The sequence below is a fragment of the Mastigoproctus giganteus genome, chromosome 11 (assembly GCF_048544385.1).
Source record: "Mastigoproctus giganteus isolate SK-2022 chromosome 11, ASM4854438v1, whole genome shotgun sequence".
Taxonomy (NCBI): domain Eukaryota; kingdom Metazoa; phylum Arthropoda; class Arachnida; order Uropygi; family Thelyphonidae; genus Mastigoproctus; species Mastigoproctus giganteus.
In genome coordinates, this window is record NC_143585.1 from 80,921,730 (window position 1) to 80,943,018 (window position 21,289).

At 35.0% G+C, this 21,289-nt stretch overlaps 1 protein-coding gene across 3 annotated transcripts in view; it reads right to left on the reverse strand.

The window, feature by feature from the left end:
• Window positions 1–1,405: 1,405 nt before the first annotated feature.
• shop (sulfite oxidase) overlaps window positions 1,406–21,289 on the reverse strand; it is an 88,105-nt gene continuing 68,221 nt past the window's right edge. For all 3 annotated transcript variants that reach the window (XM_090385443.1, XM_090385444.1, XM_090385442.1), the window contains exons 7-10: window positions 14,347–14,541; window positions 13,522–13,711; window positions 7,693–7,970; window positions 1,406–1,795 (exon numbers count right to left, since the gene is read on the reverse strand). In XM_090385443.1, coding sequence (XP_090241569.1) covers window positions 1,628–1,795; window positions 7,693–7,970; window positions 13,522–13,711; window positions 14,347–14,541 — 831 coding nt within the window. In that variant the 3' untranslated portion in view covers window positions 1,406–1,627. The remainder of the gene's footprint in view (window positions 1,796–7,692; window positions 7,971–13,521; window positions 13,712–14,346; window positions 14,542–21,289) is intronic.

Below are 21,289 nucleotides of genomic sequence, written 5' to 3' on the forward strand. Positions count from 1 at the left end.
AAATTGTAAGAATCTTCTCTTTCCTATTTTTTTTGCTTTTTACTCTGTATCTCATTTGTGCGTGCCATGATTGTCGTTATTGATTGCTTTGTTATTTTTTTTGTTTTAAATTTTACAATCCTGAAAAAAAAAAAAAAAAAAAAAAATTAGTTAAAAAAAAAATTTACGTGTCCAAAGTTGCATAAGTCGGGGACTAACTGTATCGAAAAGTGTTCAGCAACCTACATAAAAAATATAGCAATAGATAACAAAACGTAAAAACCACGTGCTACTTGCATGTACAATATGATGCTTTCCTTTATTTTTTCCGATATCGATATTAAATCTAATAGCATTCCTTTATTTTTTCCAATGGTGTGTATGGTTTGGTCACCAACATTATAATGGTACTTTAGAGATTTAACGGATGCATCGTGTTCAAACTTTTGAACGATTTGAAGTTTTTGTCTCCTTTGTGTTTACCCATCATTTTCGTGATTTCTAAACAAAAAAATAAATAAATAAAAATTTCCTATAAAAAAATTTTGACATCCCTGACATAAATAACGAAACAAAATTTGTCTTTTTGCGGTGCAACTGAACACAACAATCGAAGCGGCGCACTAAAACAAACTAAACATTTGGTCTCTTTTTTTTTTTTTTTGAGCGGCAGCTGTGAAGACAGCGGGGATTGCAAGATAATAGGCACATTAATCTCCCAATGACAACTTATAACGCTGCTTCTTGTCGCTTATTTACAATTTGCAAAACATCTGTTTATACCTATTCTAGTTATTACTTGAATTTTATGATTTTTGGTTGAATTTTTTTTTTTTTTTTTTAAATTTGGAGTCTTGAAGTGTCCCGGTTAATCCGATCCCGGTAAATCGAGAGTCTGCTGTATTTACTGTTTTCAGTGCATCTGGTGCACTGAAAACAGTAAATAAACAGTAAATACAGCATTTTCCATCCTTCTAAAAATTTTTTTCATGTAAATTGTTTTGTTAAATGTTGTTTCTAATTTAATGCATTTTTGTAAATTCATGATCTCTTTGCTACTAGGCACCTGTCTTTTTTAATATAATAATTTTAATTATTTTAATAATAATAATTATAATTATTTTAATTGTAATTTTATTATAATTATATATTAAATAATTAATATGTAATTTTTAAAATGTTCTCTTTGCATGAGTTTTCCACATGAACATTGGATATATGGGCTTTTACAGTATGGTACAAATTTTGCCTTTTCAAATTTAAACATTACTTAAGCAATATATATTCTTTATAATTTATTAGACTGTGTGAGAAATTATAGTTACATATAATTATTGTTGTGGTTTCATATAATATATACATTACAAAAATATTTTATTATTGGCACTGAAAATTGACTGAACCATTAACATGTTGCTTGACTGTATGTGCAATTTAAAGGAACTGTTTAAATTAGAAGTACTTTGCATATCTTACAGATATTACATAGTTCTGAAGGTTCATTAGATATTTTACACATTTCTTTTCATTCCTGCTCATCATTTTTAAGGCACATTATCAGCCATAATAAAAGTGAAACTTTTAGGTAAAAGAATTTTTGATGCGGTCAAGAAATAATGCATCATTTAATAAATATGCATTTAACCCTTCATTGCACTGTAATTTTGATTTTGTGCCAAGCATTGCCTAGAACACCTCTCAAATTCCAGATGGGAGGAAATGAGTCAGGCTGCACATTATATGAAGAATCTATTGCTTTACAAATAATTTCAACTTCATTTCCATTTTTTGTACCTTTTGGAACTGGAACAGCAGCCTGTAAAATATAAATTTTTCTACAGTTTGACTTCAGAATTAGTTATAAAATTATAATTATTATTAATAATTATTTACACCATAAATATCTGAAAGGTGATAGTGTAAATCAGTAGTATTCAAAGGCAATATTCAGGTTACAATAAGTAATGCACCTGACTCGAAGTTAGAAAAAATAAATGAGCATCATATTTCTATGTTTCTCACTTAGCACATTTTTTAAATTCTTTTATTTTTATTAAATAGCTTCCTATTATCAGGTGATATCTAGACTACTTATCTGTGCTACAAATAGAGATACAAAGAAATCTCAAAAGCTTTATAAACAAAAAGCATGAATGAATGTATTCGTGCAACACTAACAATGATGGATTAGTTCTTGATTTATACAGTAAAATGTAAATTAAAATATCTCAGGTGCAACACACAGTAGAGGTCTGCATGGTCCAGGGTCCTAGCACTCAGGCCAGGTAACATGAACAATATTCGGGCTCAGGCCAGGTATAAATAATTATAATGAATTGTTATTTCAAACATTTCAGACTTTTTCAGGCTATTTCTTACATATATTTTTAAATTATTTTTTTATGTATTTAAATTCTTAAAGATTTATTAGAAAAAATGTGTATTATTTGTCTGTTGACACTTTTTAATTGACCAATAAGGAGCACTTCGCCAATGTCTCTAAAATTTACCGAAATTTGTACTCTTTCGTGGAAATGACCCATCAGCAGTGCAAGCTCCGAAAGAAAGTTTAGTGCAGCCCAACTAGCAGTGCAAGGCCATTGAACCAATTTAAGTACGACAATGTTGACTATTTTATTTCTGCACAACAATTTTCAAAAAAAGGCGTGTAAAGAGGTGGCTGGTAGAGGTGGATATCAATATTCATTTTGGAATTATATTAAATATGGTAAATTGAAAATTTATTACATAGTCTTTTTTATAATTAATACTGATAATTATTTTGGATAATTATTATTGTTATATAATTATTAATACTGCATTTTAAATCTGAAAGTTTATTAGTTTATTATTATGAAACTTAAAAATAATTCTAGCAATTTTATTTATATAAAAAGTTTCAATTAGAGTGGGGGAAATGAATTTGTTCTAACACAGTCTACAAAGACTTTTGACATGATAGAAGGATGCAAAATAATTTTTTTTTATGAAGTGAAGAAATATATTTTTAGAATTAATAACACAGAAATATACATGCAATGTATTAACATACACGTTATAACATAAAATGCATTATGTTATATTATTATGTAGGATCAACAGAATGACAAAGCCTCTGGCCTAGTCTAAAGTTATACAGTAAACTCTAAAATCTGGAAACCTTGAGAGAATTGAGAGGTGCTGAATTTCGCAGAGGTACATCTAGTAGTTGAGCAGTTTTAGAGGAGCACATTTCAATCAATATTAACCACAAACAACTGAACTTACATCTGAAAGCATTTAGAATGGCTATCTTTCCTTTCATCTGTTTTTGCAGTCAGATTTTTTTTTTTTTTTTTTTTTTATGAAAACCCCAAACACGAAAGGTATCAGAACCTATAGTACTTAGTACCGTGCATGGGTTGAAGGAGAAGTATGGGGGGAGGGGGGGATGCCGGAAACTTTGCTCTAGAGACTAAACATGGGTTTCACCACTTCAAGCCTCCAATAAGCAAAGTGGTGGTATTTCACCGGTTGATGAAAGTCATCTACCACTTAGAACCACTTAGATGTAAACTTCATGCAGTACATTAATGGTTTAATTCTCACAGCAAAACAAACTTGCCTTTTTAATGAGTAGTTGCCTGGTATTGTACTATTTTCAACAGATAGCTTCAACTATATTACAACTTGTAAAACTAATTTCATATACAGCAAGGAGCTCACATCACACAACCTCTTGTTGTTGCTAGAGACCACCTGCTATCTAATGATTATTCATCACAAGTTATTGGTATTGGTATGTATTTGTGCAGCATCACTCTTAAAATCTATTAACCAGTGATTGTTTCATTTCATTCTATTCTTCTAATCACTGCTAATTTCTATAAATTATACATTTTGCTGTCAGAATGGTAACTATAAACCGATGAGCCAAAATATTATGACCAGTGAGTCGTTATGCAAATCAAAGCAACTGCAGGTGAACTATGGTGCGTGTGCAGGTTGGGACATGGTGTAAAACACCCGATACTGAGCTTCATTAATCAGTGTTATTCTTGTTCTTGAGATGGGAAAGGCAGCGGACTTAAGCAAGTTTGACAAAGGCCAAATTGTAATGGCCAGACGACTGGGTCAGAGCATATCCAAAATGGCACGGCTGGTGGGGGGTGCTCACAGTCAGCCGTGGTTAGTACCTACCGAGGCCGAGTGGGTAAAGTACCTGCCCGGCAACCCAAAGGTCGCGGGTTCGATTCCCGCCTCGGGCTTGGATCAAAGTACTGCAAAAACCTTGGGAGGTTCAATATGGCCACAGAAGCCGATGCGCCAACAACTACCAAATCAAATCAATCAACCTGCCGAAAGTGGTCTGAGGAGGGGAAAACCCATGAACCACCAGCGAGGTGTTGGATGACCATGAGTCATCGATGCCTGAGGTGAGCAAAGGCTCTCCTGGATGGTACGTGGCAACAGAAGGGCAACTGTGGCACAACTCACCAGTAATTGGATTGCTGGTGACGGGAGTAATGTGTCACAACGCAAAGTACATCGAACCTGCTGAAAATGGGGCTGTGTAGCCGCATGCTGCTCCAAGTGCCCATGCTAATCACAGTTCACCGGCAACAATGCCTACAATGGGCACGCGAGCATCGAAACTGGACCTTGAGTGATTGGAAGAAGGTTGTCTGGTCTGATGAATCATGTTTCCTGTTGCACCATGTGGACTGCCAGGTATGTGTGCGTCGTTTACCTGGGGAAGTGATGGTGCCTGGATGCACCGTGGGACAAAAACAAGCCGGTGGCGGCAGTGTCATGCTTTGGGCGATGTTCTGCTGGGATACCCTGGGTCCAATCCTCCATATGCCGGGCACTCTGACGTCTACCACCTACCTAAACATCATTGCTGACCAGGTACACCCTTTCGTGGCAACGGTCTTCCCCTCCGTCTTTCAGCAGGATAATGCGCCATGTCACACCACCCGGATTGTTCGAGACTGGTTTGCACAACATGAGGAAGGCTTCCAGGTATTGCCTGGAAGCCTACCTCATGTTCCAAATTCCCCAGACATTAATCCCATCGAGCATTTGTGGTTTGTGTTGGAACAGCAACTCTGATCTGCAGCATCCTGGCCTCCAAATTCCCCACACATCAATCCCTGTGGTTTGTTGAAAGAGCAACTCTGATTTGCGAGAGATATGAAATCACGGACCTTACAGGAATTAAAGACTCTGCTGGTTATGTGTTGGCACCAGATACCACAAGACACATTTAGAAATCTTGTAATGGCCAAGCCTCACCAGGTACGAGCTGTTTTGGCTGCACGTAGAGGATCAACATCATGTTAGGTAGGTGGTCATAATATTTTGGCTCATTAGTGTATATGAAAAAAATTACCTGAGTACAGCTGAACCTCCCAATGCAGCAATCCATTTCTCACTATTTTTAGGAAATGGATTAATCTGGAAACCCAAACAAGATTCAGCAAACTTGGTTTTCAGACTGGTAAACACCAGAGCTTGCCCTGCAATTAGCTGGCTGGCTGGTTTGATTTTAGTGCATCAACATCTTGCACATTACTGTGCCAGTATAACAAAAATCCAAAATAACCCATGGTTGGGGGGGGGGCTTCTTCCCTCCACCTGAGTTTGGCTAACTACAGTGCCAAAGGAAGAGGCCTTTAAAGAATTCCTACAGCCACCTGATGGAATTTTGCTTAGCCCTATAGTAAATACCCTAAATCTGTTTAAATCAATATCACCCAAGTTTATATTCATTTTACCAGTATATTTAGCCTCCATATAGTAAACGGGAGTTTTAGGATAGGATGGCTGAAATTAGCATTTGTAGAGGCATATCATGCAAGAAAGCAAGCTTATACAGCATCAGCAAAAAAAAAAAAAACCTTCCCATTTCACACATCCATTTGCTCCAAAAGTGTGTCCAGTTCTTCCTTGAATTTATTTAAGCTATCAACTTATCAACAAAATATTGCAGAACGTACCAGGTGAAGGTATTATTGGGTGAGGGGAGAGATATGAAATGATATATGAAGATTACAGATATGGTGAGAGAAATGAAATGCATAAGGAAATTTTAAAGATGACATGTGTCATATTTAAAAGCAGTAATAACAAAAAATAACAAACAGCTTTTCAACATGAAAACATTCAAGAGCAGATTAAATGTGACCAAGTCTATTTTGATGCTGAGAAGAGACTTGGGTAGCTGCAAGAGTTGTAAAGTGATTCCAGGGGATAGCTTAACAATAGGAGAGAGAGAGAGAGAGAGAGAGATCAACAATGCAGCATAGCCTACTGGTAATGTATGTTTATGTTAAGTGCAAGAAGATCCAAAAAGAAAGAATGGCATGCCCAAGGATTAAATGATGCAAACTGAACGAGGAAAGGAAGATGTTCAGGGAGAAGATACTGGAAAAGGGAAATTGGAACTGTAATGAAGGTGTTAATGAAATGTGAAGATAAAAGGCTGAATGCATAAAATTGGTGGCTGAAGAAGTAATGGGGGAGTCCAAACAATAAAGACATATACAAAGAGAGAGACAGTGGTGGTGGCAGCAATATGAGGTGTTTTAAATAAAATAAATAAATTTAAACATCTATTTATACTCTAAACTGAGACCAGAAGAGTTTAAAACTTCACTGTAACTGTTTAATTGCAGCTAGCATAGCAGCACAAATTTAGTTGCATTAAATTTTGCAGTCAACATAACTGACTGACATGAATGCTTGAGTATTTTGCTACAGGCACATGACATATTCCTTTTGAGTCATAATTCTATTTATTTGTAATAAGGTGCTGCTATCATTATAGCCTATTTTGTGAGTTATTGAATCTTGTTAGAGGGCAGCTAAGTTATCTTATCACTGAAGCACTTGACAACCCTCTCATGATTTCCATCTCACAATAACAGATACCAAATGGTGATGAAAGTTTCAAATAAATAGCTTAAAAATAGCTACATTTCTCTTTGCTTATTATAGGATGACATGAAGTTAAACATTTTAAACCCTGCTAATTTGAATGTATATTGCTTAAAATATGGATGAAGCTTTGTTAAATTCATAATTCTCTAATAGAAACTTTGACCAATGTCATTTCCTATTGTGATTTAAACTATTGCAGGATGTCTAGAGGATCGGATTCCTGGTGATCCTATAAGGAATGGCAGTAATCCTTAAAACACAAAAGGGTAGTAGTAACATTTTTAAAGAATAAATGGTAACACACTTCTACAAGGGGGCAAGCTGTTTATTCATTACACAATGTCATGGCAACATGACAGCAACGCATAAGAGTCTGAGGTATTTTTGCTTTAGTGCAAGTGGTTAATACCCTTTCCAAAGAAAATTTTTATTTGCATGCCATCCTATAAAGAAAATTATAATGAAAATTATTAGTTAACAAATTAGATTTCTGGCTTACTGAGCAAACTGCCTCTTGCTGCCTTCATGAGAAATTTTTGAAGAGTACTTTCTGAAAATTTCTTGGAAATATTTTGGATTTTCATCAAAAATATATATTAAAAAAAACTAACCATTATATATACATGTGCACATGGAACTGATTACTTTCTTAGCTTATCTGTGGTCTGTATCAGGAAGGCCAGATTAAGAGTAATCCAGTTTTCTCCATCAGAGTGCCCAGGAAGTCCAAGTTAACTGTCCAAAATAAAATAAATTCGAAAAATAATATACAAAAATCATATAACTCACTTTCCAGAGTGTCCAAGCCCATGCTTTATGGAGAGGTGACTTGTTATCTTCTAAGGTAGCTTCCATCCATGTTACCCCTCCATCAGCAGAAACATCCACTCTCACAATTTTTCGGCCTCCACCACTCCAGGCATAACCAGATACTGGTATACAATCATTTTCTATTTTGACCTTACTTCCTGATTGAGGATTACATATGGCAGAAGTAACAGGAAGTTCTTGGATTGCAGGAGCACTATCAAAGTCAACATTATCCCATGTAACACTTGGATTAAATCCTAAAGATACAATTTTCTTTAAGAGGAGATTCCATATAAATTATTAGTGTGAACTAAAATACTAAAGGCTCATTATATTTAATGAAATAATTGTTAAGAATGGAGTACAAGACAAGAGTACAGTCATTGATTTATGTAGTTTTCATTTATGCAATTTTTGTTTAATGTGGCTGAATATATACACACACCACTTCACAAGAGTGCCTAAGGCAACAGAGTGGGGGATGTATTTTATTGATTTCACTGAAATATAGTTAAATACTGCATTAGTCAGATCACTGCATAGGAGTTAGTGATAAATAAACATCAAGCTGCACATAGACAGTTATGTACTGCATACAGTTTTCCATTTAAATTACTTAATATTTTTCTAATATTGTAACAAAATATATAACTTGTTTATTGACTTTGTCTTGCTTTAGGTTTAAAAAAACAAAATAAGTCTAAATGAAAATATAAAATAAAAAACAATGAATGAGAATATGAAATAAAAAATTAAACTACAAATTTCAATAAAAAAATAAAAGAAAATGAAAGATAAAAATGGAAAGAATTCAATCACCAATATAAATTAATCTTAGAACACAAACAAGCATTTAGTAATGAAACAGCTTGAGTAATAGTAGTTTCATACTGTAATTTCATTTTCTATCTGATCAATATGCATTGAAAACACTTAACTATATAAAAAAAAAAAATTTGGTCCTACTCAACACAGTTTACTTTAACCTTGAATAAACATGTAAAATTCTCTATAATTTCAGACTACAACCCTGTGCACTGGCTCAACCTTTATATGCATTCCCCTTCTCCATCCATTTCTATTATTTATTGTGTTCTTAATTTATGAAATGCTTTCCAGGAATGTAGATACATTCAAGAATGGTCAGAAAAGTGGCATGTTTTAATGCAGCAAAATGCACTTGGGGAAATAGGAAAAACTTATTACTTTGAATTAAAAACTTATTACTTTGAATTAAAAACAGTAGAGGAAGAAAGGGATCTGGGAGTTATGCTACAGGCAGATATGAAGCTCTCTGAGCACTGTAAACAGAGAAACCAGGAAAGTCCATGGTGACCTATCAGTGATTTCCTGAACAATATTTTGTACAGATAGGGAGGTTATAATCCCATCTATGGTACCATAAGGATTGTAAAACTGCATTTGGAATACTGTGTCCAAGTATGGAGACCTCATCTGAGAGAAGACATTGAGCTTCTTGAAAGGGTCCAAAGATGGGCAACTCACATGGTGAGATTGACAAAAGGGTGATCATATAAGGAGAAACTTTGATTATGAGGGCTACAGAGCTTGGCAACCAGGCACCTAGGAGGGGACCTGATTGAAGTTTATAAAACTGTAGAGGGGTTAATAAACTGAAGCAGAATTTCCACTGTTATAAAGAATTCCAGAACTAGGGGTCATAGGTTCAAATTACAGGGACTGAGGTTTAGATTAGATTGTAGGAAGTTTTCTTTTAGCCGGCAAGTCGTTCATAGCTGGAACAAGTTTAGGCCGACAGTTTGAAGGAATTCAAAGGTCAACTGAATAGTTACTTACATGAGGAGGGAAGTACATAATTTGTATTTTCTCATCTAATTTTTACTTTTTTTTGGGGAAAAGCACAAGGAAGTAGTATTAGCCAAGGAAGGAAGTAGTAGAAGGAAGCCACAGGCTTCCTTGTACTATATGGCTAATACTACTAAATTTACAGACTAATAAAAAACCCTTTATCTACAACATACTACCATATAAAAAGCATCATATTTCTCATCTTCACCAAATGAGGCAAAGATTTCATCACTTGGTGAAGATGAAGAAAGTGTCGCCGACATTTCAATAGCTCTGAAGAAAATAATTTTTTTTGTGTTGTGATTATCAGTTGAAAATGGTACCATAAATGAAATAAGTTATTAAAGGTGAAACAAACATGTATAGTTAAAGGAAAATAATATTATAGTGGAAATCATCAGCTAGTGGGTTGGTGTTGTTGAATTGGTATATTAAAAATGTCACTGAAAGCGGCACTACTATATTTATAAAAATTTCACACAAAGCAATAAAAAGCATATAGTATAAAACACCTTGTCAAATAAGAATGGCAAAGACAAGTTTAGACAAAAAAAAGTAATCATCTTATCTCTAACTTCACATTTGAAATTCTGTACAGTATATCCTCATTAATTTGCATACAGGTCTGGAGGCCTCATTTCAGAAATGATGTAGATCTGCTAGAATGAGTGCAGAGAAGGGCAATGAGATTGATGAGGGGAACAAATGGGTGCACTTACTAAGACAGTCTTCAGTCCTGAAAATTGCAACATCTGGGGACTAGGCACCTGCAAGGCAATCTGATTACCTGTTTAAGGTTTTGAATGGATTGAGCAAGCTCAATACTGATGGCATTCTTCTCTTCCTCAAACTACACCCACAAAGGGGCATAAATTCAAGTGAGGAAGGATGGTTGCAGGACAGACATGTGGAAGTTTGCCTCCAGTTTGCTCACATGTGGAAGTTTGTCACCACTAAATTTTACATTTTTACTCTCTTCCTCAAGAATTGCATGCTATATAAAGACAGTCATGGAGAATTCACATACTTCAAACTTGCACTGAGTGCAAAGGTAATAAATTTAAAGACACTACAATTTTGTTCACACAACTGAAACATAAAATACACTGCGATCAGCTAATGATACAAAATTTATGTTGTGTACATTACTGCATGTTATGTACATTACATACTCAATATCAATGAATGTGGCCTCAGAAAAAACTTTTTGCACTAGAGGACAAAAAAATAACTATTCTTCTTAAGGACTAATTTACGAGACATGTGAAAAAAGCTTTATCAATTTCCATGAAATTTTGTTTTTAATAATGTACTGTGGAGAAATTCAATCAGTTTCTCATATGTAATAAGAAAGCTTGCTAAATTTCATTTTTGCAATCATTATAACTAAGTCATGCAGTCTGATATATATATATAAGCTGACAAGTGTAGGTTAAAATAAGCACAGTCATTTATTATGTATAACTGTACACACCTGCTTAACAGAGGGATAGTACTGCTCATTCAGTAAACTTTGTATCTTAGCACAAACTACTTGCCAATTACAGCAATATTATAAGCTTGTCACAGAATATATGTGAGAGCAGTGAACAATATGATATCATTTTACAACTGAGAGTTAAGAAAGAATGAAAACGCCTGGTGTGGTTCCAGCTGGAAAAATGTGTTTGATTACAATCATGAAAGTTTGCCTTAGTTCCTTGGAATTAAATCTGTTTTTTATAGATGTAAATAAATCTCCATTTATAGAAGAGATTAACTATGGGATTTGCTTGAAAAGAAAATATTACAAGCAACTATACATTAATATATATAAAGCATAACCAAATATAAATATACATGCACTGATTTTTTCTGGATCTTCAAATTGTCCAATTCAGAAGTGGAGGCATGTGATAAAATTTTTATATCTTTTGTCTCTTAATGTGGCTCAACAAAGAGCAGTAACTGAAAATGAGAGAAAGTTTCTGAAACTAAATTTGGCCGAGATTCTGTCATACAGACAGCAGCAGCTAAAAGAGAAAAATAGACCTGCTATGTTATTATAACCATTATTGTTGATTCAAGAACCTGAAAAGAGTTTGTCTGATGCTTAATTGATAAGTTGTACAATTGCCTATACTGGCAAGCAGATTTGATAGTCTTCTGTAAATAGAAAGTTATTTATGAACATAAAAATAATTTAATCTCACAAAACCAAGGTAAAATTTCACAACTGTAATCACATTTTTCTGTGTACTCAATACTGGGCATTTTCTCTATTCACTCTCAGCTGTTCTGAAATGGCATCAAACTGTTACCAGTTTATGTAAGTGCTGTATGACCAGCTAATGTAGTTTTAATTTGCAAGAGCAGTGTTAAAAGAGACAGATGCCGCACTTTTTTTGATGGATTACAAATATTAAACAGCAGAACAATATTGCAAGGCATGTATACTGTCATTTTACTGACCATGTTCAATTATATATAATAAACAGCATAGCACTTATTTAAAAAAAATGAAGCATAGTGATTTCTTGCATGTGATAAAGTGATCACATGCAAGAAACTGTTTGTATTTCACCACAGTATAGTTGTTATCTTTCTCACACTGACTAATTAACATGGTAACTGTTTAACCAGGTTTTACAGTACAAGGACAGTTCATATATAAATGAGAATCTTTTATAAAATTTTTACTGGCGGTGTGGCATGGCACATTATCCTGCTGAAAGACAGCACTGCCAGAGGGGAAGACCGTTGCCATGAAAGGCTGTACCTGGTCAGCAATGATGTTTAGGTAGGTGGTAGACATTAGAGTGCCCGACACATGGATGAATGGACCAGGGCATCCCAGCAGAATATTACCCAAAGCATGACACCACCGCCACCCCAGGCAAACGACGCACTTGTACCCGGCCTTCCACATGGCGGAACAGGAAAATTGATTCATCAGACCAGATGACCTTCCGATCACTCAAGGTCCAGTTTCAATGCTTGATGCCCATTGTAGGCACTGTTCCCGGTGAACCGTAGTTAGCATGGGCACTTGGAGTGGCCTGCAGCTACGCAACCCCATTTTCAGCAGGGTTCGATATACTTTGTGTTGTGACACATTTCTTGTCACCAGCAATCCAATTACTGGCAAGTTACACCACAGTCGCCTTTCTGTTGTCACGTACCATCCAGGAGAGCCTTCGCTCACCTTGAGCATCAATGTGTCGTGGTTGTCCAACACCTCGCCAGCAGTTTATGGGTTTTCCCTCCTCGGACGACTTTCGGTAGATACTAACCACAGCTGACGCTGACCGTGAGCACCTCACCAGCTGTGCCTTTTCGGATATGCTCTGACCCAGTCGCTTGGCCATTACAATTTGACCTTTCTACTTCTAATAAGTCTACTACCTTTCCCATCTGAAGAACAAGAGTAACACTGATTAATAGAGCTCAGTATCAGGTGTTTTTTATACTGTGTCCCAACCCATGCACGCATCATAGTTCACCTGCATTTGCTTTGATTTGCATAGCGACTCGCTGGTCATAATGTTTTGGCTCATTGGTGTATATTGCTTTGATAACTCAGATTTTATGGTTACAACTTTTGGAAACTAGTGTATCTTGTCTCATCTTAATAGGATTATTATGATTATGAACAAAATGGGTTATAAAACTAAGATCAAGATGATCAAAGTAAAATACTTATTTTTTATGTGAGAATGAAAGGCATTTTTCATCACAAAAGTAACTTGAACTATGGATAAACTGACTTACTATGTGGAGGAATTAATTTTTATTAATTTTTCTAACTAATTTACATTTAAAATGTTAAATAAAATGCTTTGTATTTCAACTTTTCCTTCAAACCTTCGTCAAAAGTTAAATAACACACAAAAACATTAAATTTGATATACTTACAGCTCTCTAACAAAGCAGGTCCTTATACACAAAGAAATAAAAAAAGCAATTACACGGTTATTATTTAGAATGATTTTATATCACCTTTGTAATCATTTCTCTGCCAATGGCTGTGGCTTTCTTCATTGCTGGCTATAATTTTTGACAACCACTTTACATTACGTGCACCTACTACCCCAGGAATAACTACACGTACAGGATATCCATGATCTCTTGGAAGTTCTTGACCATTCATCTCATATGCCAAAATAATATCAGAATTTGGATCGAAAGCCTAAATTATGTTAAAATAAAAGACTTGTTAAAATCCTTTCCCTTTTATTTAATTATTATGTTAAAAGAAAGATTAGCTTCATCTAAATATTATTTATTACTAAGTGTAATAATTAAATATGCAAATATAAGATTACTCTGCCATGATTTTCACTGTAACAAAAATTATAGGTAGTTAGAACAAATAAAAATTTACTTTGCATATAACTCCAGGGGCTCACATCTAGTGAGTATGGGCTTGGCACACCCAGGGTCCTGAGCTGGATATCATCATTCTTCTCTTTCTTGGTGATTCCTTTCTACTTCTCTCTCTCTCTGTCTCAGTGTAAATCGAAATTTTTTTTTTGGCCGGTGCAGCAAAAGCCTCAGGCTTCCTTGCACCATATGGTTAGTAATAATAATAATAATAAAAATTTACTTTGCAGATGGCTAGATTCAGTGGCTGGAAAAATTATAAAAATTAATTTGAAATTTAATTGAAAAAATTCCGATGTGATCCTTGCAAAACTAAGTATACACGGATCATACAAAAACACTGCCTTGAATTAAATTACTTTACGAATATTTAAAATACACCTCATAAGTGGTTAATTTGCATCCAAAAAATTAAACCAAAAATGAAAAAAATTGTGTTACCTTATGAGAAGGAATTGATGCTCCATAAGGAGCACCAGAAGGATCTGTATCGAGACCTTCAAACTGGATATGTTCAATAGAAGCATCCCTGAAGTTAATTCCAGCATATTTGAGAACATCTACAAGTCGAGCACCACTCCAGTTAGCATTTGATATTGCTGCTGGGCCCCAGTTCAAACCTTTAACTTCTTTAACCTAATAATAGAACATCAAATTCTTTAAATTCTTTTTGTGGAATTTCTAATTATTGAATGGATCAATAAGAAAAATGCCAAATAACCATATATAAATTGTATGGGAAGTACCACTAGGTAACAAAGATGCTGAGAGTGTCTGCTGCCAATATCCAGATACACATAGACAACAATACTCAAAATTCTGGAAAAATTAAGGCCTTTTTTAGCTGCTTAGATAATTCTATGGAACATTGTCCATCACACATGCAATGTCACAAGGTTTATTTCTAAGCACCTTTCTCCTTGGTAGTTCTCACAAGAAAGTGTCTGGTGAAGTCAAAACTAGTAGCACATGGATTTATAGGTCACACTTTTTAAATTAAATAATGATAATAGTTTTAAATTCAGAACGTAGTTAACAATGATATTATTAACTTGTTAGATATCCAGTTACTGCAATTATTTTGCCACAAGAATGTGTTTTACCAACACATTCTTGTGGCAGTATATGCGCTCACAGTGGGTAGATAAATAATTAGATATATTACAGATTTTACTTAATATAGTAATAATACTAATAGAGGCATGTGATGCAAGAAATAAAACGTTGAGCTTATGTAGCATCAGGCAAAAAAAAAAAAAAAAATTCACACATCCATTCCCTCTAAAAGTTTGTCCAGTTCCTCCTTGAATTTATTTAAGCTATCAATTTCCACAACGGCAGATGGAAATTTGTTCCTACAATTAACCACTCGCTTGGCTAAAGGCAAATTTCTGCACATCTATTCTACAACTGTCTTTCCTCAATTTTAATTTATGCCCCCTCAGGTTCGTAATCTGAGCCAGCGGAAGAATCCCATCTGAATTCAGCTTGCTCAATCTATTCAAGGACTTATACACCTCAATCAGATCACCTCGCAGGTGATCTGATTGAGTACTTTGCATTTATAAATGTTAAACTTCAGTTGCCCCTTCTCAGCAAATCTACCCAAATTTTCTAGATCCTATTGCAGTAGCACAATGCCAATACTGTCATTAACAACCCAGCCAACAGCTTTCGAAATTAAGCCTGATATACCTTCATCAATATCATTGATAAATATACAAAACAACAGTGGCCCAACACCGAACCCTGGGGGCTCCACTAATAATATTAGTCCACGAAGAGCAGCATCCATCAATTACCACTTTCTGTCTTCTCCTACTATTCAAAATTCTAATATACTAAACAATATTATAATGAATTAAATCACACTGTTAAAAGATTAGAATAAATATGTGAAATTTAAAAAAATAATAAGTTTAAACTCTAAATTTAATCTCAACTAGGCAGAGAAGTTTAATTGGAATAAAACTTTATCACAAAACAACGTATAAAGTAGTTTTCTTAATATGTTTTTTGTTTTAAATGAAACTACCTTCATTTTAATTGTTAACATTAGCATTAATAGAGGCACATGATGCAAGAAAGCAAACTTATACAGCATCAGCCAAAAAAAAAAAAAAAAAAAAATCCCATTTCACCCATCCATTCACTCCAAAAGTTTGCTTGTTCTGTCTTGAATTTATTTAAGCTGTCAACTTCCATAACAATAGATGGAAGTTTGCTCCAAGAATCAACCACCTGTGGCTAAAGGCAAATTTCCACATATCTATTCTACAACTGTCTTTCCTCAATTTGAATGTATGCCCCCTCAGGTGTATAATTTTAGCAAGAGGAAGAATCCGGTCAGCACTGAGTTTTATTCAAACCACTCAAGGCCTTATACGCCTCGGTCAGATCACCTTGTAGGTGCCTAGTCTCCAGCAGATGCAATTTGCAAAATTAAGCCTTTCTTGGTAAGAGCAACCCTTTGTTCCACCCACCAATCTCATTGCTATTCTCCATACTCATTCCAGCAGCTCTACATCTTTCCTAAAATGAGGCCTCCAGACTAGGTCTCAGAATACTGGTCAAAATCTTAATACCGGTATTTCAGTATTTTTAATTTATGAAACCAGGATACCGGTATTCCAAAAAAAACATTTTTCGCAGTAAATTTTAATGACAATTAGGTGCAATAAAGTAAGAAAAAAAACAAGTAATTACTTGAATTTACATTTTAAATCAAACTTTTATTACAATAATAAATATTCTAGCAAAAATTATTAAACATAAAGTTATTCTAAAAACAAAAAAATAAGCATCCACACTACCTGTATGAATAAAGTGAGCTCTTAAGAAACTCAATAGTATTATTGTTTAAACTGGATCTAATTTTGGTATGTACAGAAGACTCTCGATTTATCGGGATCGTTCAAGACTCCAAATAAAAAATAAAAAAAAATCAACCTGAAATCATAAAATTCAAGTAATAACAAAATAGGTATAAACAGATGTTTTGCAAGTCGTAAATAAGCGCGACAAGAAGCGGCTGTTACAAGTCGTCATTGGGAGATTAGTGTGCCTATTATCTTGCAACTTCCACTGTATTCACAACCACCGCTCAAAAAAAAAAAGAGAAATGTTTAGTTTGTTTTAGTGCATCACTTCGATTGTTGTGTTCTGTTGCACCGCAAAAAGACAAATTTCGCTTCGCTATTTATGTCAGAGATGTCGAAAAATTTTTTTATAGTAACTATTTTTTTTTTTGTTTAGAAATCGCACAAATAATGGGTGAGCACAAAAGAGTTGCGCTTTCAGTTAACCAAAAACTTGAAATTATTCAAAAGTTTGAAAGCTGAAAACAGTGCACTCGTTAAATCTACGAAGGGTTTCCAAAAAGTAAGGTAACACATTTTTTTTCTTAATAATGGTGAAAGGGAATGAGATGAAATGCGGTGAGCAGATAGGCCCATTAATCACATTCAAAAAGACCGTCAGTGCAGTGTTGCGGTACTGTCTCCTCACAGCAGATTCCAGTTGCAAAATGGTGGCTACCATGCGAGTGTGGTCTAAAACAGGTGTTCGTGAAGTTATTCGCTTTTTTGCAAGCAATAAGGTTTTCACCAAGTGACATTCACTATGAACTGGTTGCTGTGTATGGTGAAAAGGTGATAACAAAGGAGCAGGTGTGTTTTTGGTGCAATGAATTTAAAGCAGGCCATGTTGACATTGAAGATCGACATCGGGCAGGCAGGCCTTCATCGAGCAAGACAGAAGACAACATTTCGCGAATTAAGGGGGGGCATCATTCTTGAAAACAGGCGAGTGAAATTGCACAAATAGTGAACGTGAATAAGTCGACTGTTCACGATGTTCTTGGCTTTCGAAAATTGTGCTGCTGCTGGGTGCTCCGACAATTGTCAGAGGAGGACAAAGCAAAATGCATGGGGATGTGTCTGAAGAACCTGTTGTGATACAGTGTCGAAGGAGAGGAATTTCTCTCTTGCATAGTCACAGCAGATGAAATGTGGGTTCATCACTTTACCCCAGAGCCAAGACTCCATGACCTGGAAACATCTAAATCTCCTGTGTGCAAAAAATTCAAAACCATTCCCAGTGTCAAAAAGTCATGGCCACAGTGTTCTCAGATCGCCAAGGTGTTCTTGTTGGTGGATTTCTTGCCAAGGGAGGAACAATCAATACACAGTTTTACTGTGCAACATTGGAAAAACTGAAAGCCAACATTTAACACACACGACCAGGACTCCTGACAAGCGATGTGATTTTGTTGCACGACTCCACACCACTCGTGAGTCATTGCGCCATAATCGTTGGGAAACTCTGTCACATCCCCCCCCTCTACAGACCAGACTTGGCACCTTCAGACTTCCATTTGTTTGGCCCTCTGAAAAAACACCTTTCAGGAAAGCATTTCACCATGGATGAGGAAGTTCATTAGGCAGTGTGATGTTGATTACGGCATGTGGGCACATACTTCTTCAGTACTGGTATTGATGAACTGATCCATCATTGGGACAAGTGCAGCAATAAAACTGGAGACTGTGGAGAAGTAGTGCATGTTCACTTATTTCTTGGTGTGTAATATCAACTTCATATTATTAAACATCATCGTATTATTCGTAATTTCATAATTCGTAATCTCATCGTAATTTCAACTTCATATTATTAAACAATAACACATTTTAAACAAAATGTGTTACCTTACTTTTCAGACACCCCTCATATAATGAACCATTATGATGTTGGTGCCCAAACCATATGCAACGTCGTAAAAAATAAAGGGAAGCATCGTATTGAACATGTGAGTAGTGCATGGTAAGTTTTTTTGTTTTTTATCTATTGCCATATTTTTTATGTAGGTTGCTGAACATTTTTCGATACAGTAAGTCCCCAAACTTATGCAACTTTGGATGTAAATTTTTTTTATTTTATTTTTTTTTAGGATGTAAAATTTAAAACAAATTAAAAAAATAATAATAAGCAATCAGTAACGACGATTACGGCATGCACAAATTGCACAAGTGAGATACGGAGTAACAAGCAAAAAAAATAGAAAAGAGAAGAGAAGATTCTTAAAATTTATTTATTTATTTATTTTTTTTTTTATATGACTGAAGATTTCAGTGAAGGGGACACACATTTCACATTAATAACGTAAAATCCCACAGAATTCCAGCTATCAGTATTATCACAAATGCAATTAGATAGTTTACTACCCATTTATAATTGATTACATTAACAGAAAAGCCCAATAAACCAGAAAGTGTGATTTAGTAAAATGTGAGCTTGTGTGGGGTGATAATAGTGAGTTTTCCTTTACAGAAAGTTCTTTACAGTTATTTACAGAAAGTTTCATTTTGACCGTTATCATGGTGCCGATTAAGAGAATAAGTGACAGCGGTACTGGTAAATCTACTAACAAAAGGAAAGCGATTGATTTGGATCAGAAAATTAGAATAATAAGGATATATGAAAATGGCCAAACATTAACAAGTATCGCACTGAATTCAGATTTGTCAATAATAATATAATAGCAATATGGTATCAGTCATTCCCGAGTTACATAAAACTACTTACGTAAGAAGTCCTGGAACATATTGCTTATGTATGTCGGGGACTTCTATATTTTTGGATTAACTGGGAAATCAATTATCAGGGATTTTTTTTTACCCTCTATCCTGGAAAAGCGAGAGTCTACTGTATTTAATTAGCGACAGAAAATGTCCCTTTGGATTCTGTGCTGGTTCGTACTGAGATAGTCGTAGACTAGTTGCAGTTTAACACCCCCCTTCCCCATTCCCTCATCTTCAAAAAATCTTATTTCCTTTTTATCAAAAATAAAAAATATTTCCTTTTTGACTTTTTTTTTTATAGCACTATAATGAAAGAAAGGGACTGACAGTTAAGCTTGGTGAGGAAACCAAAACTAAGTTATGGGGGGGTTATTTATTTATTAATTTTTATTTCCCTGTACCTTAGTATCGCCGTCAGTGGCCATTGTTATGATATTCGTACAGCAGCTCCCCTCAAGCAGTAAGCCCCACAAGCTACCTGACTGTGTTAAAAAATGAGAATTTTCAGGAGCTGAGGGATATCCTCCCTCCCCCCCCACAACACACGAGTTTCTCAAGAGAAATGACACAAATATAAAACAAAAGTCATTTATCATACAAATCTACTTACAATACATAACTGGTGTTCATTTGCATTTAATCTATTCATTTTTCTCATTTAATCTGTTAATACATGCTACCATTTCCATAAAATTTCTCTCAATTAACAATCTCAACTCTCTCTGCAGCTTCAAACACTAAACTAATTCAAACTTAATCACCAATATCAATTCTCTTCACAACAGCAATCCATAAGTTGCTAACTTAATGCTAACAATTCCACGTAATCTCTCTTAATTCAGCAATATCAATTTTCTTTACAACTTCAACCAAATAAACCAACTCAATACTAAACATTTCCTTATTTCTCGTGTTTCTTCAACTTCAACCTTACTCTAAAATAATTTCCCACTTTATCTAAGTACCATTTCTAAAACAACACAGTTCAGAGGACTTAACTTCCTTCTCTTTCACGGTGGGATTCCTTTGTGCAGGTTCCTTCCATGGAGTGCGATGATCTCTCTCTCTGCTTAGTTAAACTCTTCATCTCTGCTGTATAGCTCTTCCAGCAGTCTTATTTTGAGATTTTTCAAAATTACCATAGCAGCAGTAGTAGAAGTCAGGGCACTACCCGACTGGCTTGTTATTCAACTTCTAGCACAGGAACATGTCCATTGGAACTCTTCACCATACAGCTGGACACTCCAGAACAGGATCCAAACTGTACCCAGAACTACCACTGGAAGTCTGCAACCCCTCCCCCCTCCGAACAACAACCACAAACCACTCTTTTGGTGCGAGCACCTTATTTATTTCCTTCTCATTTATTTATTTATTGAATTGATTGCAAGTCACAATCGCCCATTACTACTTTTTTATACACAAACTTATGTGCAAACCCCTCTGGGGTTTGCACATAAGCTTTTTTATGCTTATTTATGCTTATTCATGCTTATTTATACTTTTTTATGCTTATTCACAATCGCCCATTACTACTTTTTTATACACAAACTTATGTGCAAACCCCAGAGGGGTTTGCACATAAGCTTGTGTATAAAAAAAGCAATTTAAACCTGACCCAATCAAAGTGTTAATCTTTAAACTCACCCTTCTTCCTTTGGTGGGGAAAACAGAATATTTTTCCCACACAACGAAACGCTTTCATCTTTTACCTCAAGATCACCTGTTCACAATACCTTTTGAACTTTGAGCGTAAAGGCGACTACGATGGACTGAGGGAGTATTTAAATTCTATACAGTGGGACCAA